Here is a 16,097-nt window from a genome sequence, read left to right as displayed (position 1 = left end):
GAATTCTCTACATCTTTATAAATAGCCTATTAAACACTCCGTATATGGCCCAGTTTGAGTACCATTTGTTTCCTTTCAGAATTCTGCATATTACATACTCTCATCTACTGCATTCATTTGTACTCATGAATTTATATGATTTAATGGACACAACTCTTTATAACTCTTTATAAACATATTCTCGTGTATACAAATATATGTGCATACATGTACCTACACACATACACACACACACACACACACACATACACACACACACAATGTAAAGTGATACAGATTTTGTAGATTTAAGTCAGTGTGAACCCAGAGACTTCCAGAGTCCATTGGATAAAACAGATGCGGCATAAAAAACTCTGAAACTAAAGCCGGAAAAACTGGTTCTAGGTTTAGCTTTTGTTCTAACATGCTATGTGACTAGAGGTTTTATTTCATTTCTTTGGGCAAATGTTTCTTCATTTTTAAAGTAAAAGTTTTTAACAAGTTTATAAAGTTTTAAAATATTTCTTCATTTTTAAAATAAAAGTTTTAAGATTTTTTTATAACTCTGTAGTTCTAAATTTTCCACAAAAAAAGAGAATGATTCTGATTGGGATTATATGCTAATAATGTTTTCTCCATTTTATATTAGGCTTAATGCTGTTATTATGCTTCAGTTACATTTTCGGTACCTTTTCTCCATGCTGCCTGTCCCACAGTCAAAAGAAAGTTTTGCCTGAAATAGGCAAGTCAGCAAAAAGTGGTTTTGGCCCAAAAAATTCAGACAATTAATTGCTTTAATTACTTTCCTCCCTGTGTTTGTGTAGACCTAACATTATTTAAAAACAAACTAATAGGCCCTTTCAATAATGCAGAAATATATTAAATATGAAACTTCAAACTTAGCCCATACTCCCTGAAGATTTTTGGTATGTGCTTTGACTGGTTTAAAAATGACTGGTTTGGCCGGGCGCGGTGGCTCACACCTGTAATCCCAGCACTTTGGGAGGCTGAGGAGGGCGAATTACCTGAGGTCAGGAGTTTGAGACCAGCCTGGCCAACATGGTGAAAACCCGTCTCTACTAAAAATACAGAAATTAGCCAGGTGTGCTGGCATACGCCTGTAATCACAGCTACTCGGGAGGCTGAGGCAGGAGAATTGCTTGAGCCAGGGAGGCAGGGGTTGCAGTGAGCTGAGATTGTGCCACCGCACTCCAGCCTGGCTGACAGAGTGAGACTCTGTCTCAAAAAAAAAAAAAAAAAAAAAAAAGACTGATTTGTGGCTTGTGAAAGTTCCATTTTTGATCTCTATCTAACTTTCAGAAATGGCTCATAGAATTACATTGAATAGAAACTCAGTTCTTGTTGCCAAATAATTAGGATTGCTTTTGGGTAGGCACAATAAAAGAGATTTTTATTTCCATGGAGCATATCTAGAGTCAGTTTGTTATAAGAAAAGAACTTTTAAAGTGACATTTCTTCTGTTCATCTTGGGTAGACGGCTTTTTCTCCTTAATTGCCTTCTTCCTTCTTGCCTACGCAAAACTAAGTATTACAAATTTTAAATAATTTGTTAGCTGTATTCATCCATTCTCATGCTGCTAATAAAGACACACCCGAGACTGCACAATTTATAAAGAAAAAAAGATTTAATGGATTCACAGTTCCACATGGGTGGGGAGGCCTCACAATCATGGCAGAAGGCAAAGGAAGAGCAAAGTCATATCTTAAATGATGACAGGCAAGAGGGCATGTGCAGAGGAATCGCCCTTTATGAAACCATGAGATCTCGTGAGACTTATTCACTATCATGAGAACAGCATGGGAAAAACCCACCGCCATGATTCAATTACCTCCCACAACATGTGGGTAGTATGGGAGCTATAATTCAAGATGAGATTTGGGTGGGGACACAAACCATATCATTAGTGTAAAATAATTTTTAAAAATACAAAAAAAATTCTAAGACCCCCGAAATCCCAGTAAAGATAAATAAGTAGAAGTCTCTAATTCTAACATAAGTAACCAGCTCTCCAGGTTCATAGGTTTCATCCATCCCACATCCAGTTGCCCAAAATATCTATGTTAACACCACAAAGAGCTATCACAATGCCTCTGATGTCATGCCTGGATTTCTTTCCAATTTTCAACCAGTTTCCGCCTCAAGAATGTCACTTATTGCCCAACATGCTAGAGTTGTCTCGGGGTCACCTCAGTTTTCTCCACCGGCAGAGCCCCCAGAGGAGCACACTCATGCTTTCAGGGTCCCCTTGAATCCTCTCTCATTCTCTCTTGAATTATTTTTAAATAATTTTGATAAATAAAATTTTGGCGTGGTCTTCTTTGGCCATCATGATGGTCTCACTGCCTAGAGGAACATATATATAAAGATGTTTACATTGTAATACTATGATATCCATGAAAAAATATATTTTTAAAAATTCCACATGAACACAGAACTCAGAACTCAAGCCATATCCATCCACATGCAAAATCCTATGCAAATTTCATGTTCAACTTCATGACCAGAACTACCTTTTTTCCTTAGTTTCACTTTATTTTTACCTTAGATCAGCTAGAATTTATCTCTTCAGGTCCTGTGGCCAATTTTATATAGACAAGTCCAATTTCAGGCTTGATTTGCTCTCTTCAAAGCTCTCTGATGCTTGGAAGTTTTGCTCTATTTGCTCATTGAACCACTCCTTTTCCCTAGACATCTAGCTTAGGTCAAGTTCAGTAAGTTGTTAAACCTCAGAACTCCTGTTTTGTTTTGCTTTTTAATGAAATCAAATCCATTCTGGATATTTTTTACCCAACATAGTTAATAGTTTTGTTACTTGACTTAGGAAAATCTTCACACCCTCATAATGCAACCCCTCAAGAAAAATTTCCTGAAGCATTCTTATTTAAAACTTCAAAATGCTAAAAGTGCTTGGATAGGGAAAAGCTTATCAAAGGGTACAATTCTGGAAATCTAAAGGCACCAACACCAGAAAACAATACCTAATTATTTTGTTATACTTAATTCCTGTGGAGAGACCCAAGCCGTATTCTTGTTCAATTAGAATTGTTGAGTTTTATGAGTAGTTAATAATTCATTTGAGCATACTTGTTTGTCCCTTCATGGGACTGGCACTCTTCTAGGAACTGGGAGTACAATAGAGAACAGGCCGCAGACTTTGTCCTCAGGGATCTTAGAGTTCAGAGGTAGAAACAGACTATTAACGAACATAATACTGTGAAAAGTAAGAAGGTCGGTGCTTATTAACTTGAAATTTGTGGTCCATTTTACTACATAGGTTATTAAAGTTTTTTTAAAAAATACTTTTCTAGTGCTAAGAGAAAAAAATACTTCTGCATATATCTTTGGTGGTCATTTTTTTAATTATTATTTCAACTACTTACATGAGAAAGCAGAGAATGACAATTTATCTGCCACTTCTGGCTTTCAAATGGCTGTGGCATTGCTGCTACCACCTTTCTCCTATAGGCTTTCAAACAGATAAATATACTCTCGGAGAGCCCCAAAAGTTTGGTATTCCAATCAGTTCTAATTCCAGAAGGCTTCAGGTGTTTCTTTTAGCATATATGTACATGTCAAGACCAAGTGGGTTCAAGCAAAAAAACAAGTGTGGTGGGATAAAAGTCTCCTGAAAAAATGTCTACCTTCCCTTTCAAGGCGATACAGTGCTTTGATTTTTTTGCTTGTTTGTTTGTTTTCTTTGCAATAATACAAAAATTGGAGGCTACCAGAAATAGCAACTAGGAAAAGCAATTCTCTCTACCTTTATCCACTGTCAAATACAATTCCAAATAGTATTCGAATATCACAGGTTTCGATGTCAACCACCTGCCAAAGGTAGTATGCTTTCATTTTTTTCAGAGTCCTGGAACCTGGATTTTGTCGTTCCAGTCTTATTTGGAAAAGGGTGTGTCTTTTCCACACACACGGGGATTTTTGTCCACAGCGAAGTCCTCATTAATGACACCTGAGATATTATTTGTATGGAAATGTTGGTGGTAATATGGGGAGTGCAGGGGACAGTCTGACTTTTGTTAACCTTAGGATGCAGAAAATAGCAGAGAGGGCATCTAGTCATAGCACTTTTGTCTTATTTGGAACACTTATTAGGAAGGAACTTTCTATTTTTTAGTTGAAATGTTTTAAAGCAATTAAGTGTGATTTCTAAAAAAAAGAATAGCTTTCAAAAAGAAATTTTGTAGCATTATATATTCTCCTCCTATGTTCCAGTGAGGCAGCTCATCTTGGGAAAAGAGCACATGGATATTTTGGAAGAATTGATCATAGTCCATTCATCCCACCTGTTTCCATGAGAAGGAGGTGTTATTATAAAGTAGTGTTGGTTAGAGGTTAGGATTTTTCTGAATGTTCTATAACAAAAATGTGTGTTATTTTTCTTTTTGTCCTATAGCGATGCATTGCACCATTCTAAAGAATCCTATGAATGAGTGCTGTATTAATTTTGAACATTGTACTTCAGGATCAGACAGCAAAACCATCATTTCTGCCAAGATTCATGTGTCTGAAAAAAAATGGTGTCAGATATTTTATAAATATCTCACCAGGTTCTCCCAGTACCTGTTTAAAATACTAATCCTAGAGTTTCATAGCTTGAGATATTCATCTTCATAACCAGAAATATTTTTCATACTTGGTCAGTTTATATTATTTTAGATAAAGGACTCTGAAACTGAGCTTTGTTTTAAGCATATGTTTACTCTGTCATAAAGGCTGTGACAGATGGAAATTTCTTTATCTGTAAAATGGGAGTAGCGATAATATCCAAACCATATGGCTTCTGTGAGGATGAAATGTGATAATATATGAAACAGCAGTTTATGAACTATGTGGTTTTATACACATACTGATTGTAATAATATTTATATTCCAGAAATAAACAATTGCACACATTATATGGTTCAAATAACAAACACAAATATTAAAACACAAATATGAAATTACTGTTATTTCAAATATGAAATATGAGCTTGTACAAGCTCAAGGGTTGTTGGCAACATGATGACAAATTGGACAACAAAAATTGGGAAATCAAGTAATATGTTTATCACATCTATTATTGTGTTTGGCAGGGAAAAGTCAAAAATCAACAGCTTCAATCTTTTACTTAACAGATGCAAATAAAACTGCCACCCAAGCTCAGGAGTCATGTTTTCCTTTCATATAGTTATTAAGTGTAAGTTTATCTTCTTGGAACTTAAAATGATGTGTTTGCAGATTATGTTGGGCAAATTGGCAATACTTAAAATAGAGTGGCACTAAATAATGAATATTCTGTATAACAGAATAACAAATAGCAGGTTATAGGGCCATAAAAAATGTAATAGCTGTTAATAATTACTGCCCCCACTAACCTAACTGGAGAGCTAATGATGAAACAAAGTTGGCAGGCAAGAAAACAGCACACTATATATTTTTTTCTATTACATTTGTATACCTAGGGCAGGGGCAGGATGTGGGCTTGGGGATTAGAAAGATGATGAAATCCAGGACATATGAAACAGGGCATGGAAAAGCAGAATGGTTTAGGAGGACATTCATTTTTGCCTTACTCAAGGAGATTATGGGTGGAAGTAAGAGGAGATACAGGTAAAAATGTAGGTACAAAGTAATTATTAATCAGAATAAACAAAGGTAAATATTTGGAGAGATGATGTCACTTCTCTTTTTCTGTTTTTTTTCCCCTCAGATGAGACTCCAACCAACAATTCACAACTTGGTAAGATAATTAACATATTTTGCGATGTTTTTTACATTTTTGGTGATTAGTTACAAAGCTGTAATCATCTAAGTGTAATGAGGTTGAGTTTTCCAAGCTTGGTCCATTTTGGATAACAGTTCACTGAGGGTTTTCAAACTCATATGTGATCTATTGGTCAATTTTTATAGCATTTGATAGCTTTTTGGTATTTTTGATTTTGGCTGCCCATGGGCCGCCTCTAAACCATACAATCCTTTGGTATTGGGTTGAATTACAGTCAAATAGATTGTAGCACAATTCAGTGCCATGCTGCTATTCTATGAGTTGCTGATGAAAGATGTTTTGCAGGTAAAATTGGGTTAAGGTGAGATAAATATTATGTGGGGCCTTTACAACCGGGTGTGTTTCATTATTTGCAGGTTCTCCAAGTGTGCCTCCCTTCCAGCTGAACGCCATCACCGGCGCACTGATATCAGGAATGGTCATTCTGGGAGTTACGAGCTTTTCTCTTCTTCTGTGCTCACTGGCCCTTCTGCACAGGAAGGGACCCACCAGTTTAGTGTTGAATGGCATAAGAAACCCAGTCTTTGACTGACTATAACAGGTCCCTGCTCTCTGGAGAAGGCTTCACTGACTAAACTATGTGTCAATGCAGTCAGTGTTCCATCTGAATTTCATGTCAGTCCACATTCAATATTTGTAAGTTTGATAAATTTCACAGTGTAGCTTTTCAGCATAATGATAGTGAAAGAAGTTTATAATATTGCTATTGTCACTTATGTACGTGGCCAGCCGTATTTTTATGCCACCAATGACTATATTGACAATAAGTGAAAAATATTCAGGACTTAGGGCTTACAGGATCAGTAATATTTCATTTTATTTCAGTTTTCTTTTGATCGTTGGTTAAAAGATAAAAGGTGGGAGTAGACAAAAAATGAAATGTGTTGCATTTCCCCATTAAGCATTAATGGCATTTAGATTTGCACACGTGGTCCTAGAATAAATGTTGCTTTTTGTTTTAATCCAGATATTCCCAGCTTCAGGATGTGTTTTAATTGGACTGGCCAATTTGGATACCTGAGATTTAACTACTCATTCTATGACCTCCTGTGTTTTTGGCTGATTTTCATGTCTGACAATATTCATTTTAAAAGAAACTCTTGGGACATGTCTCTTAACCTGGGGCACCCTTTTGTGTAGAAGATAGTGAAAATAGTTGTTAGCTTCCAAGGCTAATACTAAGTGGCCCTAGATCATTATTCATTAGAATAGGAATAGCTGTGATCAGTTTTCTTCTTCTGGTTCACGTGAGAACACCAGCAAATGTTAACGCTCCTCCCAGGTAAACAGTTCAGCTGCTATTGCAGCTGTGCTTCCAGCACTGAGGTAACTATGCAAAGATTATTTTTAATTCAAGAATCATTACATGTGAAAACAAGCTGTAGTTGTGAAAAGAGAACATTATCGTCAGCTCGTAAGCATACTGTTCCTAGAAGGGTTTTTAACAATTTAGATTCCCTTTTTCCTAAAACATAAAGGAAACTTAGGTTAAGTGTAGTTTGCAGAACATTGTTGGAATCTACATAAAAAGATATTCCTTCCCCCCATATTTTTGATGCCAGGCAATAAATAATCAGGAGAGGGTTTCTTTTTAAGGTGTCTTCTTGTAGGTGTCATAATTGCCATGAATAAACAATATTTTCCTGTAATAGTAAACTGCAAGAAGCATTTGATCCTTTATCAGTTTTGCAAAAAAGCAAGTTTTAAGCAGCCCATGTTCTTACAAAAAAAACCAACATTCTCTTTGTTTAAGCTACCTATGTGATGAACAAATAAAATAATTTAATAGCCAACACCAAAATCCAGCATGTGAAGTTACTAGAAGTGCCATGTTAACTATAAGCAATTGCTGTAATCACTAATTTCTATTCAACATTTGTGACCCATTAGTTGGGACTTAATTTACTATACTGCATGCAAATCATCAAGCAATTGCTTCAAATGAAATGTCTACAATGTGAGTTAATGATTAAATCAATCCTCAAGTTGAAAAACACTTTTTCTCCAATTTGCCTGAATTTTTCAGGAGGAAGTGTTTATATTACAATAATTAGCTATATAATTGCATCAACTTTTTATTTCAAGGTATAGACGCCAAGTGAAGTGGGATCTGGAAAGTCTCTGGATAATTTCTTTACAAAAAAAGTTTAAATCACATAAAAAGCCAATCTACTCTTCCCTGTGTTACTTCAAAATAACTTTGAAGTGACTATTCTGAGTTTTATCTGTGTTAACATGATTAACTGACCATACTACTAATGTGACCCTACATGTACATGGATAGTATTGAAATATGCTGGTAAATCTATTTCAGATACTTTAAGTGAATTGCCATTGATTCTACAATTAAGTTCTGTGAATAGGACATTATATCATTTAAGCTGTTTTGTCAATTTGATTTTTATGCTTTTGGAACGGCCGCTGTTTCAGCTGTTGGCCTTTTCAATTCTATACTCCATTTTATAGAATTGAATAATGGACACGTATCACTTGGGAAACAACTTAAGTATCACATTATTTTTTGCCACCCTTTCATCATAAATGGAAGAATCAGAGTTATAATGAGATAAACCAGGTCTGTTTTTTACAACTTTGTTCTTATAAATCTGCAGTTATATGGAGTCTTTAGTTATACTGAATTTTACAGTTATTATAGTGTGAAAAACCTTACAAAATACGTGCAAATGTTTCTTCAGTTTTAATACCTCAAACTGTTTTTTGCACTTCAGGGGTAAGGTCTGATGACATGTAAAAGATGATCGTTTAATAAAATAATTGTTTAAAATGTTGACCTTTTTTTTTAATTTTCTCCTTCCTGCTCTCAACATCCTATTCCTACTTTCACAAATACAGAGGGTCTCTAACTTACGATGGTTACATTTACAATTTTTGACTTTAAGATGGGTTTATCAGGCCATTAAATGCATTGTTGACCTGTGATTTTTTTTTATTTATGATGAGTTTTTTGAGACATAAAACCATTGGAAATTGAGGAGCATCTGTATTGAGAAAGATTTAGTCTAAAATAAGCTGCCTAATGCAACAGGGAAGGTCAGTGATCTCTGTAGGTAGATGAAGTCTGCCCTCTCAGTACTGAGCCCTGTGCTGGGAGACACATTCTTGCTATTAGCTAAAGGTAAGGAAGTACATTTTTCTTTGAGCTTGAGCTCTAACTAAAATGGAACTTACAATTTTAAAAACTTTGGTAGGGACAGAAAAAAACTGGAAAGACAAGGAGCTTGGCTTCTGCCGGGAATTTCACAGTCTCTCTTAAGTGCCAGCAAGATCTGGCTGTCCTCCTTTGTCTTGGGGGAGGGTTGGTAGGCAAGTGACACAGTGTTGAGGCAAAATCCTTTTCCTGACCCAGAGATAATCCAGTCTCACAAAACTGGGCACTACCTTGAGCCCTAAGTATTGACAATTAGCTTTGGGGGCATCACAAGACATGATGGTTCATGAGGGACATTGTCAGCTGTGGAAAATGTAAGACCACTTTATGAAGCCTCACAGACAGTAAACTTCCAGAGGTTAGAATAGAGCAGAAGTTCATGGGAGACCCTTTTTTGTGAACACGGGTCATGAACATAGTATGAAGAATAGTTTGAAGAATTGCAACAGGCTGGAGGGCCAGCACACATTTATTTTGATTCAATATTTATAAGAAAAAGAGAAAGCTGATTATAGAGCAAATGCCTTTGGGAATGAGGTTCTTCAACTATTTACAAGTGGGGAAACATTTAAAATAGAACAATCTAAAGTCATAATTTAGAAAACAATTTTAAAAATACTTGGATAGTAAACAAAAATATCAGAGTGAGCTGGAGTTGGTGTATCAGTCAGAGTTCCCCAGAGAAAAAGAATATATAAGATATTGGTATATATGTCACATATTATATATAATATTTATGTGTATAATATATATTTTATATATGATATATATAATATACCTTATATATATAATATGTAGTATTTGTGTGTGTGTAACATAAGGAATTGGCTCACATAATTCTAGAGACTAAACAAGTCCTAAGAATAGAATCGCAGTTGGCAAGGTTGGGACCCAGGAAAGCTGACGGTGTAGTATCAGTCCAAAAGCTGGTAGGCTTAAGGCACTGGAAGAGTTGATGTTTTCGTGCAATCCAAAGGCAGGAGAAACAAAAGTCCAAGTTTTAAAGGCAGGTAGGCAGAAGGCAATCATTATTAATCACAGGAGGGCCAAACTGATTGGAGGTATCATACTGCTAGAAGACAAAACTTCCTGGTCAGTCCAGTGATATTAGGCAATTAATAAATAAAAGTGTTACAAAATCTGACAGTGCAATTGAAATGGTTTAAAAATATTTACGTCTGGAGGTAAGGGTTCATGAATTGAGGGTCCTCTTTTATATTACCTGAATAATATTGATCAAATGAAAGAAAGGGCCACGAGTAGGTGGGGAGTGATGAACTCTAAAGTTATACAAAATTATTCCACAGCATCAAGAGAAACAGAATACAAGGATACATGGCCAGGCGGTATTTACTGGACCCATATCCTACAGGGTTGGCATTGGGGGTGCTGGTAGCCAAGAAGAAGAATAATGACATCAGCAGTGACAACAGGCTAGAAGCAGTAAAGAACATAAAACAGTAGCTGAGATAATAGGGGGCAAATGCAACAAGGGACCACTGGACTCTGGGAGAAGAGGCCACTGCCACTTCTTAGGAGGAACTAGTTATTTGGTGGGAGACAAAACGAGAATCATTGACAGCTGTTACCCACATTCCTCATGACAGCTGCCCATCCTCCAGAAGTTCAAAGGAAAGTGGAAACTGAATAAAAAAGTTATATTTTCATGTTTGCGAGGGTATCTTGCCTGACAGCTTATTGGCCAACACAGTCCCTGAAAATTTGAATAACACAAGAAAACTGAAATAGCCTTAATTAATGCCACGTTTTGCTGAGATAGCCAGAAGAGGATTCATTTGGGGACTTCTGCTCATGTGGACTAGACATAATCTTTAGAAATCTCTGCTCAGTAATCTTCATTTATAAAATGCTTTATATTCTTGGCAAAGCGAAATTGAGAACTCAGGTTGTTATCTGCTTAGTTCAAATCTCCAATTCCCCTTTGCCTCAAGTATCTGGATATTTCCTTTTTTACTTAAATTGCCAACACAATTACTTCAATTTTCTCTTTCATTTTCTGTGTAGAAAGGAGCAGTGCTAATCATTACATGGAGCTTTAGTCAAAGGCAATGCGGCCCAGATTTCGAGGTTAGTTTTCATCAGGAGCATAGCCGTGTTAGCATTGCCCAGAGCAAAATCCATTACTGAATAATCCTGCTGGTTTGACTAATCAACTAACACTAGAAGATCTTGGGAGAGCTGTGGTTTGACAATTTCATGCAACCCTGACTCAAAGTTATACGGGTCCTGAAGCTATTTCTTCTCCTATGTGTAGTTTTGTAACTTATTTATTTATTTTTATAGTAGTAAACAACTGGCTAAACTGAAAAATTATTCTAGAGGAAATATAGTTGTGTTTAGCAATTATTTATGACTTGGAAATTAGAACTCATTTATTTAAAAGCTATCGTTTTGCTAATGTATATTTTGTGGCTGATAAAATTAGATGGCAGAAAATGATGTAGGGTTCTCATTGTAAAGAAAATGGAACCCAATAATTTCTGTTGAATCCTGTAAAGATAAGACATGGGTGCTTCTTTGGTATCTCATCTCACTCTATAAATACAATGTGGAACAAAGGCAATTCACTAATGCTCACTAAAAACTTTAATGCAGGCGGGGTATGGTGGCTCATGCCTGTAATCCCAGCACTTTGGGAGGCCAAGGTGGGCAGATTGCTTGAGCCCGGGAGTTCAAGATCAGCCTGGGCAGCATAGTGAGACCCTGTGTCTATTTAAAAATTTAAAAAATTTAAAAATTAAGAAAAACTGTAATTCTTTCTACCTTGTCAATGGATATATATTGAGAGTTTCTCTTATTTCACAGATTAATCATCAACATGGATGATTGATACCTCTAAGACTTGACCAGAAACTCTTTTGAAAGTTACCATGAATATTGTGACTAAACCAGTAGGACCTATGGTTATTTTTACAAAGATATGCCAGGCTGAAGAAGTGTGCACACATTTGGCCTTGGATTAACAGCTGGATGAGTAAAGAACTTTGCCTGGTTACCATCGCAGTGGTTTCCAAATCCATGCGGCCCACTCCCCAAGGACGGTATTTCCACAGACCCATAGGAATTCTCCTCAAACTTGTCTTCCATAATTTCCATAATTTTCTTCTTTTTTTGATTCCTGAAACTTTCAAACTTATAGAAAACTGCAGACAGCAATGTAACAACCACAGAAGTTTTACTATCTTGGATTGACAAATATGCATTTTTTTTAATTGTTTCAGATCTATAAAAAAATTTGCATGTAAGTTGAAGTCCATTTTATCCTCCTCTCTACTCTAATTCTTCTAACTGTGTGCCCAGAGGAATCACTGTCAGTAAGTTGCATGCTTTCTTTCCATCCACTTAAAAAATAATTACTACATGTGGGTATTTTTCAAACAACAGAGTTTTAATGTTATCATATTTTATACTTCCTTATCACACTATATGTTTTCTTTTGCATGCTGATTTTTGAAGTCAACAGCATGTTACTGAAATCTCTTTATCTGGAGACAGGTCAGTTTCATGACATCTTTACATTCCTGCCTTAATAACTTCTGGCTTGAATTATGCTCCAATAGTTATTACTTTGTGTATCTTATAAGAAAGTCCTTTTCTCTTTCTCTCTCCTCTTTGGCCTTCAAAATTGCCTTGGCTCTTTTTGCATCTTACTTTTATTCAAAGCTGACATCATGAGAAAAATTATGTTAAATACTTTGATTGGATTTCATTGAAGTTGTAGATTAATGGGGAAAAATTGCCACATTTTTGATACTGAGGGATTTTTCCATCATCAATCTTGTTTTATTGATCCATTTATTCAAGTCTTCCTGTAATACCTTCAATCGAGTCTAGTACTTTCTCTATAAAAGTTCATAATATACAACTTTTGTTACAGTTATTTGTAGGTATCATAGGTTTTGGCAGCTATTGTAAATGAAATCTTTTCTAGAAACTAAACTTTTTAATGACATATTGCTGTTGGATACAAATGTTAGTGATTTTGTTTTTATATTTTATTTACCACTATTGACAGAGTGTCAGGTTTGTATTATAACCCTTTGTCTGTGGATCCCCTCAGATCTGTTCAGGGCACCCAAAGGCCACAATGAGGCCCTGGAGCCAAACGCTTTCATTCAAAGTACCGTTTATTTTTCTCAGCAACATCCTTGGAATTTTTTTTTTTTTTTTTAACAGATTCTTGCTCTGTTGCCCAGGCTGGAATTCAGTGGCATGATCTCAGCTCATTGCAACCTACACCTCCCGGGTTCAAGTGATTCTCATGCCTCAGCTTCCTGAGTAGGTAGGATTACAGGCATGTGCCACCATGCCCAGCTAACTTTTTATTTTTAGTAGAGATGGGGTTTCACCATGTTGGTTAGGCTGGTCCCGAACTCCTGACTCAGGCAATCCACCTACCTCGGCCTCCCAAACTGCTGGGATTACAGGCCTGAGCCACTGCGCCCAGCCCAAATTTTTTATTTAATCGCATTTTATTATCTTTATCTCTTACATGAAGGTTTCTCCAAAGGGCTTTTTGGAGTGCTACTAAATAGTGTTAGTCATTCAGGAAAGTATTTTGTGTCATGGGGAACTTCTGGAAGTGTTATTAGCCCAAGGCTAGTTCTGAAAGTCAAACTCTGCCTGGCAGAAGCAGGTGAATGACAACGATCAGAGGACATTGATTTTTGCCAGCTCTTACATGAGTCATAAATGTGATGATATTTGTGAATGCATTTGGTAAATACATATATGTTGATTGTTATTATGTTTTTTCATCAAACTTACCTTATGTTTTAAAATTTGCTTTCAGAGGTGGGTATTAGTGTACCATGAGCCAATGAGGATGAGTTACATGCTGCATATGTTGTCCCTTAGCACTCATCCCAAGCCAAGTGATGTTGACAGAGATGAGGAGTTCCATAGGTAAACAGTCCATGCACTTGGGTCACTTAAGGTACTAAGATTAGCCATCTGTCTCTTCTAATGAGGAAAGCAATGTTGGAATAGAGGGCAGGCACCTATGGCCAGGGGCGGACTTCTCAGCCCACTTTTGCTGAGGGAACAGATGAAGCAACAAAGTTGGGAAGTAACAGACTGGGCCACTAGGTGTCCAGTAGTGATGCTGGTGAGTGCTTGACTCAGTGTGTCATGTTTTATTTGATGCCTACATGATGGTGACTCTTGTTCCCTCACTTTAATCTCTTCAGGTTGATAGGACATGGGGAAATACTAAAAGGCTGGTTGCCTTTATATATTTTTATCTAGAGGTAGTCACTTACAAATCACCCATTTTTTTTCAGTTTGTAAGATAAATTTTACAAGTTGTTAAAACTTATATTGCTTTTCCCACAGATTATCAAAGAACACTTATGGTTACATTAAAGTTCCAAATTTCCTGACCTCCTTGAGAGATAAAGGAACTGTAAATAAATTACACTGAATTTCTCTTAAAAGTCTTATCTTAGGGGATTAGTAACAATATCACATTTTTCAGAAGCCTTGGGGCAATAAAATCTCCTTAGTGTAATTGAAATCTAAGTACTTATCTACTAGAGAATTATATATTTCAACAGCTTTTAAAAAATTATGTTTCACTCTTAAAAGAAATCTGAGTTTTTAAATTTATATTAAATATTTTTATTCTAAGGCAAAGACAAAAGGCAAAATCTACATACAGTTTAATTTGATCTCATAATTTTTTTGCAAATTAGATTTTTTAAGAAAAATTGTGAATTATAATTGAATCATCTAGCTTTTCCTATTATATAAGTGACATTTTAATCTATATGTAATAGGGGAAAACTAAGAAGAAGGGAATACTTACCATTTGTAGATACTTTTTATATCTAGTACATATTGTAATAACTTCACAATGTAGATGATATTTTCCTAACTTACTTAGAAAAATTTGAGTCATATTTTATTTGAATATATTGGAGGTGTAATATGCCTTCTAAGTTTTATTAATTAGTTAACTTTTTGGAGTCATCGTTCTTTTAATGTTTTAATTGTTTCCCTTGACTAAGTTCTCATTCAGCACTTGGGACATGAGAGAAATGGAGGGAATAAAGAACTCCAGTTTACAGAGTTGATCAAAGTTCCTTGTATATTAATAGGTGTGAGTTAGTGTGTGTGAGTGAGAGATAAAGGTTGAAGAGCTGAACATTGATTACAGGGAAATTCGTTAGCATTAATATAGTTTTATAGATATTGTACCATTAATAGACAGCTGGGTAAACTAATAACAACTTGGCTTAGCTGTTTAGTAAAATTTTAATTATTATAGATAGCATTAATTTGTGTTAGATTACTTGATTGTTAGTTTCATGTCATTTTAAAGTACATATTTTTGTATTGGTTAGAATTACAGTCCATTGCAAGTAAAAGAGATGCAAAGTAGCAATAACTTAAATAAAATAGAAGTTCCATGTAAATGTCTCAGGCAGACACGCATTTCTGCCCCATGAAGCCCTCAGTGGCAAATGTTCCTTTAGGCTCATTGCTGTACCATCTCAGGCCTGTAGCCCTTGTGTTATGGTTCAAAATGTAGAAAGATCCACAAAGAGTCAAAGGGTATACACCATCAATAGTTCAAGGAAGGTTCCTGGAAGCTGCCACAGGACATTTTCATATTGCAGTTAGTGATAAAGTCACCTTACTGGCAAGGATGTTTGGGTAATGTAGTCTTTATTGTGGGTGTCCTTGTGCCCAGCTATCAACAGAGGCTCTGTTTTACACCTATGTTACATAGTGTCATCATTTACTCACGGCTGTAAAATGTTATACACATTGATTCATGTACAAGGATGTTTATCGCTGTATGGTTTTTAATAACAAAGTATTAGATAACACATGTTGCCAAATACAGAATTCATAGCTAGATCAGGATTTTTTTTGTGATATAGTAATATGTAGACATTGAAAAATCAGTTATAAAAACTTTCAGCAAATAAGAAAATGTTTATGCTATAGTATGAAAAGAAAAAAGCAGGATAAACAACTTGATATGATTTTGCTCTGTGTCTCCACATAAATCTCATCTTGAATTGTAATCCCCAGGTATTGAGGGAGTGACCTGGTGGGAGGTGATTGGATCATGGGGACAGTTTCCCCAGGCTGTTGTCATGACAGTGAATGAGTTCTCA

At 35.8% G+C, this 16,097-nt stretch overlaps 1 protein-coding gene across 2 annotated transcripts in view; it reads left to right on the top strand.

Moving 5' to 3' along the window:
- The window catches only part of ZPLD1 (zona pellucida like domain containing 1), a 43,531-nt gene extending 37,180 nt beyond the window's left edge, over positions 1 to 6,351 (top strand). The window contains exons 11-12 of one of the 2 annotated variants that reach the window (XM_003261762.3): positions 5,706 to 5,735; positions 6,137 to 6,351. In XM_003261762.3, the coding sequence (XP_003261810.1) occupies positions 5,706 to 5,735; positions 6,137 to 6,312 (206 nt within the window). In that variant the 3' untranslated portion in view covers positions 6,313 to 6,351. The remainder of the gene's footprint in view (positions 1 to 5,705; positions 5,736 to 6,136) is intronic. The other variant, XM_030801887.1, reaches the window with a different exon arrangement.
- Positions 6,352 to 16,097: the final 9,746 nt, after the last annotated feature.

The sequence above is a fragment of the Nomascus leucogenys genome, chromosome 21 (genome assembly GCF_006542625.1).
Source record: "Nomascus leucogenys isolate Asia chromosome 21, Asia_NLE_v1, whole genome shotgun sequence".
NCBI classification, from domain to species: Eukaryota; Metazoa; Chordata; class Mammalia; order Primates; family Hylobatidae; genus Nomascus; species Nomascus leucogenys.
Note: the sequence above shows the minus strand (reverse complement) of the source record. Positions and strands in the feature narration are given on the sequence as shown.